Source organism: Parus major, chromosome 3, assembly GCF_001522545.3.
Source record: "Parus major isolate Abel chromosome 3, Parus_major1.1, whole genome shotgun sequence".
Classification (NCBI taxonomy): domain Eukaryota; kingdom Metazoa; phylum Chordata; class Aves; order Passeriformes; family Paridae; genus Parus; species Parus major.
This window is the reverse complement of record NC_031770.1, coordinates 81,230,241-81,237,877: the sequence shown is the minus strand read 5'-3', so window position 1 is coordinate 81,237,877 and position 7,637 is coordinate 81,230,241. Positions and strand designations below refer to the sequence as shown.

The 7,637-nt window shown below is 37.1% G+C and overlaps 1 protein-coding gene across 1 annotated transcript; it reads left to right on the top strand.

Moving 5' to 3' along the window:
* The first annotated feature begins 642 nt into the window (after positions 1 to 642).
* On the top strand, positions 643 to 1,416 carry LOC107201288 (nucleoporin NUP42-like). Its single transcript, XM_033512929.1, is given in 3 exon segments — positions 643 to 792; positions 795 to 1,054; positions 1,344 to 1,416. Coding segments are annotated over 3 exon segments (483 nt in total).
* The last annotated feature ends 6,221 nt before the right edge of the window (positions 1,417 to 7,637 follow it).

Genomic DNA, 7,637 nt, shown 5'->3' with positions numbered 1-7,637 from the left:
TCCTGGTGTGATTCACAGGGAACCCAAACCCTGATTTATAGCAAACCTAGGATGTAATTTGCCTCCCACCACTTCATCAGTCCTCAAGCTCAACAATTTTGGCAAACAAGTCTTCTCCATTTCCTCCATACTCAAAAGAGCATTTTTTGATGTAGGTATCTTTCTGCTCAGTGATTCATTAGCATATCCCATTTCAGGATGGGCTGAGCCAATTTGTTTCTGTCCAATAATTAAAAGCCTAGATCACTTTCTTACTCAACAATTAACTCCAAAGCAATTAACATTAAAAGAATTGGATCTTACCCCCAGTTGAATCATTGTTCTTCAGTTACTTTTTTTATGTCAGGAATGATGACACTGTGACATAAATCCCAGAGAACTTGGGTAAAGTAACAATTCTCTGAGAGTGTCCTGGTTATGGCTGTGATAGAGTTCATTTTCTTTGTAGTTTATTTAGTGCTGTGGTTTGGGATTTAGTATGAGAATAATATTGATAACACACTGATGTTTTGATTGTTGCTAACTAGTTCTTACCCTAGGTCAAGGACTTTTTGCAGAACAGATTTTCTGCATTTACGAACAGTCAAAATATTGCTGATGGCTATAAAGATGAAGAGACTTCTTAACTGTGTAATGAAAGACATGAAAATTTGTGAATCTTCAGGACAATGGATAGTTTCATCTTACTCGCCATTGAAAGAAAAGCTGAATGTCTCAGGCTTCTCAGATTTCTTGCCAGAGAAGTTCCATCTGGAGCATTATGACTGCAGAGCAAACAGTAACATTCAGAACTCTATATAAATTCTGTCCAGCAGAATGGACAATGGAAAAATCAGCTGCCTCAGTTGAAAGCTTTAACTGCATTGACAAAAGAAGCCGTGCCATCTGAATTAAAAAACACAATCACTCAACCCTTGCCTTCTTTTGAATCTGGAGGACTGCAAACATCAAGCTTTGGGCTGCCAAGCTTTCTCATGAAGAGCAGTAGTAACAGTGCTACCAGTTTCTTCTTTACAATGATTTCCAGTCTTGCCAGTGCATCATCATCTGGAAAGTGATGTTTTTGAGAGCACTTCTGCTGGTTGTAATCCTTCTGCTTTTGAGGCTACATCCTTGCCAAGCAATTCTTCTGCTGTGAACTCTTCAAGCACCACTGTGCTTACAGCCTTTAGAACATTTAATGCAGCAGCAGCAACTTCTGCCTCACAGTCCAGCAGTATTTTATCTGGATAGACTGCCAATGTCTCTGGACATAACATCACATCAGCAACTTCTGTACTCACAAACCAGAATACATGAAAAAAGTTATTTACACCAAACAGCAACTGAAAAAATTGAAAAAAAACTGAAACAAAAAAGATTGCAATGGAAAGAAATCCTCTTAAGTCACCTCTGCTAGAACTTCTAAATGCTTAGGACTTTCTAAGTTTATTTTGAAATAATATGTTCTTGTAACTTCCCTGATAGCCCAACAATTTTGTGTTTGAGTAATGAAACAAAATGTTTCCATTTCAGTTCATTTTTTGTTTTATCTTCTGCAATAATAAACTCTCAGGTTAAAAAAAATAATAACAAGACCAGGTTAAATGAGGCTTTAAGCAACCTGGTCTAGTGAAAGGTGTTCCTGCCCATGGCAGGGGAGCTGGGACAAGACAATCTTTAAGGTCCCTTTCACCCCATCCATTCTATGATTGTGTCTTTTCACTTTCCATGCTGTGTCAGTGAGCAGGTGCACAAGAAGCCAGGAGGCAGCAAGGCAAGGACAGCTGATCTGAACTGTCCAAGGGGATATTCCATACCACAGAATGTCATGCCTAAAATCTAAACTGGAGAGAATTGGCCAGGAGGGGGAGGTCAGTGCTTGGGAATGGGGTGGGCAGCAGTCATGGGTGGAGAGCAATTGTGTGGGGCATCACTTTTTTTCTATTGGGTTTTATTTATATCTCTTTCTCCTTTTCCATAAATAATTGTTGTTGTTGTTGTTGTTGTTATGCTTATTATTAGTCATATTATTATATTTTACTGTATTTGAAGTCTTAAACTGTTCTTATCACAACCCATGGGTTTTACCTGTTTTGCTGATTCTCTTCCCCAACACACCAGGAGTGCATGGGGGAGTGAGAGAGCACTTGTGTGGTTGATGCCTGGGGTTAAACCAGAACACAGTCAAGAGTCCAAGAGTCCTAGGTAATAATCTCTATTCCAACAATATTTATGCACCTATAACTTGAAAGCAAATAGATAAAACGCAAGAGTAGTGATAGAAGTGACACCTTTCTGCCAAACTGGCTTTTACTATTACCCAAACTGTGTCAGGTCCCTTTTTCCTGCGTCCCTGGAAGTTTACACTCCTGGATATCCAGTGGTCTGTCTGACATGGGACAACTGCAGAGAGCATTTTCTTAGAGTGGTTACTGGCCCAGCAGAAGAGTGCTTTCCATTTTGCCTGGCTGAGAGCTGAATTTTGACAAATAGGAAAAGCACCTCTACTCCTCCCCAGTAAGCACATATATTTCTTATCCAACTCATTAATAGTTCTAGGACACAAATCCCACTCCTACCCCAGCATCAAGAGGGTGGGGAGGTAGTGAGACAGTTCAATTTCCACAGATTGTTTCAATGTCCCTCTGTGGGCTGTCTATTGCTAATACCAATCCTACATACCCAAGGGTCCCTATTAAATTCAGAACAAAATTAAGTACATAGCATGAGCTTAAGAATTATATTTCCAGGACAGGTATTTAACACTGGGTCCATTGTAAAACATGATACAGGATTTGGGTGCCCAGTCTGTTCACGAACTGCTGAATATCACTTCCCTGGGAGTCTGGAGACACCTTGTGTGGAGACCACAGATAGGTACTGTGTTTTACAGACAGTAAGTGCAAAATCCATGAAAGAAGCCATAGCAACCATGCTTTCAATGGATTGACTTTGATACTTAAGACAGAACATTTATTTAAATGCATTATTGTGTGGACAACTTACTGATGCTTGGAATTTCCTTCAGCCATTCTAAAAAGCAAAAGAATAAGCATACAAATTAAGATGGACATGTTACCCAAATTATCAACCTAGCCTGGTCACTGGGAACAGTGAGATCATATTAGCATTACCATAGCCTAGTTATTCTGCTCCTCAGCAAGGATGGCTCCCACATCATCTCAGCCATTCAGTCCAGGAAACTGCAGCCCTTCACCTGGGCTATCTGGCACAAGATGGCTTTGTGCCTTGTGCACGGACCCTAAGTGTTATGGGAAGTACAGTCATAAGGAGAGGGAAAACAATGCCATCCCAGACCAAGCTTGCAGCCCACCACAAACTCACCCAATAGCAGAAAATAAGCAATCCTAAAAAATGTACACATCAGGGGAAATCTTCCTGGAGGTACCTCTTGGTTGAGCAAGGACAGAATCAGCCAGGATCATTGATGTAAATGACAGTCCCTTACCAAGTTCTCCTTGTCTGAACTTTCTCTTGCTCCTGGAAACTTGATATAACATTACTTTTATTAAATCAGGGCACAGTAAAGGAATAGCTGAAATTTAGCAGCTACATTGGTATCAAGAAATGCCCACAGAGGACCACTCCTCAGCCTGCAGTCTAAAGGTAAAATATACATCACCAAAGACAAAGGGACACTTTTCCTATTATGCATTCAAAAGATGAAAATTGCATTTCAAAGGCCTGAATGTGCTCCTAGAAGGGAACACAGCTTCTTTCACCTTCAGGAAGTGAAGCGGTCATTTATGCCAAAACCTTCCAGCTGGGAAGCTACTGCTGGAATTATATCAAACATGACTAAGGACAACAAAAGTACATGAAGCCCCATTCAATATTTGGGAGAGCAAACAATGTTTGCTCATGCAAATTATATCTGCCATACTCACTCCCAGCTTTTGCAAACACCCACAAAAGTTGTGGTTCATGGAGTTTACAACTTTAATATTCAGATACCTTGTTTTGTGACTTGTACTCCAAATTGTTATCTCTTATGAACCAGGGTTATTTGTACCAGTATGAAATCAAAAACCAAGCTAGCAAAGTCAGTCTTCTATCCCCCTCATCAGAACATTGCACTTGCATTAAAATAATGGCTCAGCATGAGAGCCTAAAATTCTGAGTAGATCAAAATTATATGTATAATAGGGGTTTTTTTATGAATTCCTGTTTAATAGCTTAGTTCATCTACTGAGACTAATGAACAGAACAATTTATCTAATGTTCCCTGAGCTACTGAAGTTTACAAAGCCATCTGGAATCAGTTTTACTTTCTGTGTTCACATTATTAATAAACTATTTAACTGCATTTTTCTCTGTGCAGGAGATATGTGCCAGGTTTATGTTTAAATCAAATGTTTGTATTTGTCATCCAAATCCAGCAAGAGAGAGACAACCACAGTCTGCAAACTCTTTAAATTTTCTCACTGAACATGGCATGGACTACATGCACCAGCTTTACCAAAGGTAAAGTGAGGCAAATCAACACAGGAATGGCTATAACTGTTTTACACAAGAATATTTCTAGCTTCCAGATCAAACCCAAGGAGGAAAATGTGTATGTAATTTTCAGAGTTAATTTTGTAAATTATGGTCTTCTTTGCTCTGTATTTGTCTCTTTCAGAAACCATGGATTACAGGGAAGAGTGTGATCGCCAGGGAGAATTGTTAGCACTTTTCAAGACTTAGCCTCAAAACCAACTTCAGAGAGAAAGCAAAATATTGTTTCTTCTTGATAAAATATGAGAAAGGATTTTAATATTCCTCTGGCCTTCCTGCTTTTGGCTGATTCATTGTTGTCGACAGACAGGTTTATAAGCAATGAAGAGCAATGTTAAGTTTATTCAGAGCTGAGTTTATTAGCCAAACTAATCCTGAAGCTTTGGAGGAATTAATGCAGGGATTCAGAAAGGATATTAAAAGACTCTTTTTATGAGCACCAATCAAAATATTTCTGAAGACCAGAAATCTAGGCATTTTCTTAAGACAATGAAACAGATAAAGCAAAACTTACCTTCATATATTTTAACACAGAAGCTTTCCCAGAAATACTTAAAATTCTGGCTAACCCAGAAGTGAACTGCACTGAGAAGAAACTAACTTAATTTCATGTTTGGAAAATGTTTTTACTAATAATCATTTTAATTAATTATAATAATATTCTAAAATATTTTAAAATACAAAATGGACTTCTGTTTTAAATTTTAAATATTTTGCTTCCATATTTTGAAGTAAAATGGTATGATGTCTTCACAATCATACTAAATGTCTAAATTTAAATTTAAAAACCTAAATTCTATTTTTTGGTGTATCCATAGGTTCAGAATCAAACAATGAACATGTAACTAAAAATAAAAGTAATATTTCTATTTGTTCCAGAGCCAACCTTTTCTTAATAGGTAGCATAGTTAGGATTGCTACAAAAACAGTGACTTTAAATTACATATCTGATTCTGGAGAATCTGGGTCCATATATGTTTTAGCAATTGTCAAATTCAAAATACATATGGTCCCACCACATTGTTCACTTCATGAGCAGATCCATTTTAATTGCAGTTATTTATTCTCTTTTCTTGCCTTGCTGTAACAAACACTTTGTTCTCTCTCTTTCAGTGATTAAAAAGAAATGGGAAAAAAGTAAAGAAACCAAAGTCTGTATCTCAAGTGACAATCATTTCCAAAGCAGCTCATGAGTGTCTTATAAGAAATGCCTCCATTTACACTAATAATTTCCTGAAGATATTTGTTTGCAATGAACCAATATGTAACACCTGAATGAAGAATTATGGTCCACTTAAAAAACCAGTATTTTTAATCAAATAACTTTCTTTCAAAACTGAGTACAAAATCATAAATTGACAAAATATATAAATCAAAATTTTTAAAGACATATAAAATTTAACTCCCTTAATAGCCTAAATACATTTTTAATTACATTTAGATGTTTAAATGTCATTGACTATGAATTACCAAATATTTTAGTCCTTAAAAAGGCAATATGAGGTAAAAAAACCTGCTGTGGAGCAACACATATTTGTTGAACCCAAATACCTTTAAGAATCAAGCTACTTGTAAAACACCTCCTTTGAAAATGTGAAAAAAATGAACTCAGCCCAACCCAGTAAACAAATGGTCTGAAGAAATTAAGTGTCAGTTTTTCTCCTCTACAGCATTAAACACAAGATACATTTTGTTTTGAAGTGCTTTCTTTCTCTTTGAAGGACACAGCTATACTCTGTTCTATATAACAATATGAGGAAAGAAACAAAATTATTTCTGCATGTAATCCAGATAAATGTTGGTCCAGATTTGTAAAGACACACATTAAATACAAAGTCAACTTACTGAGTCTTTGATTTCAACAAGAATGTGTTACCTGGACCCTGCCTCTAGTGTAGTAGTTAGAGCAGCAGCTGGGATATAGGAAAACCTTATTTAAATTCATGCTAATGTATTGTTAGAAGAGATTGAATGAATAATAAGGGATATTTATACTGTTTAGGAAAAAAACAGAAGTGCAGTTGAATCTTGAGCTCTACTCTCACTTTAAGTAATCTAAGAAGTTTATTCAATTGTAATTATTACTCTTGAACTGGAAAAATCCTGATTTTTAGAGAAAGGAAAACTTACTTCAGGTCAAATTATGAGATGTCTGTTTCCTAGCTGAGATTTTTCTAGAGGAAAGCATAGTCTCCAGACATACCAGAGGTTCAGGAGGGTGCCTTTTCAAGCCAGAAGACCTACCTGTAATACTGTCTTAATAGCTAGGAGGAAGCAAAGGAGAGAGAAAAAGAGAGATACTTCCACAGATTCCTTTGACAGGAATTTTCTAACTTTATTACCTAAAAGTCAGCTCCCTAAATGTCAGCTAGTCCTCTGGGCTCCTTTATAGCTGAAGGAGAGAAAGAGGCATCTCTAGGAGGCAATTCATCTCAACCTAAAGTAGATATCTAAGACAGGTTCGATGAATCACTAGCTCATTTCTTTCTTATCCTATGGCTATGAAGAAAATATGACAAGTAACTTTTTGACATCTGACTTTGTCAAGATGAATTCTGACTTAGTGTCATTTTTCACTCCACTCTGAAATGTCACTTGTGGATTTTCTATGCCTTTGTGGTCTTTGTGACCTGGTTCCCTTTCTTGCCAAGCTTTGTGATGCCTGACCTGACCTCACTCACTGACATGAGCCAAAGCCCACTGGAAGATCCTCTTTTCTGTGAACGATCTTTGGATCAGACCTTAAGGGAAAATCAATATGAGGTCAAAGGCACTTATCAAGATTATGACAGAACAGCAAAACATTTTAGTCCAGTCATTGCAGGAAAAGTTCTCCTTTGAATCTTTAAGACAGGGCCAATGTATTGCTTATCCCACTTCAGCAGTTTTCTAGCAGTTTTTGACTTCGTATCTTGTGCTGCCATGCATAACCTGATAAACTGCATCAAAATTGCTCCATATGGTTGTCATTCACTTCTGGCCAGTAGAAAGGCCAAAGAAATGTGCAAGATTCACTCAGAATCCTGTATTGCAAGAGTTTTTCTGCAATAGTCTGATGAAAAATGAACTTTCAACCTGAACTCTAGAATTCCTTCTATTCTGGAATTCATCAGAAGTGAATAGATTTGGGTAATACA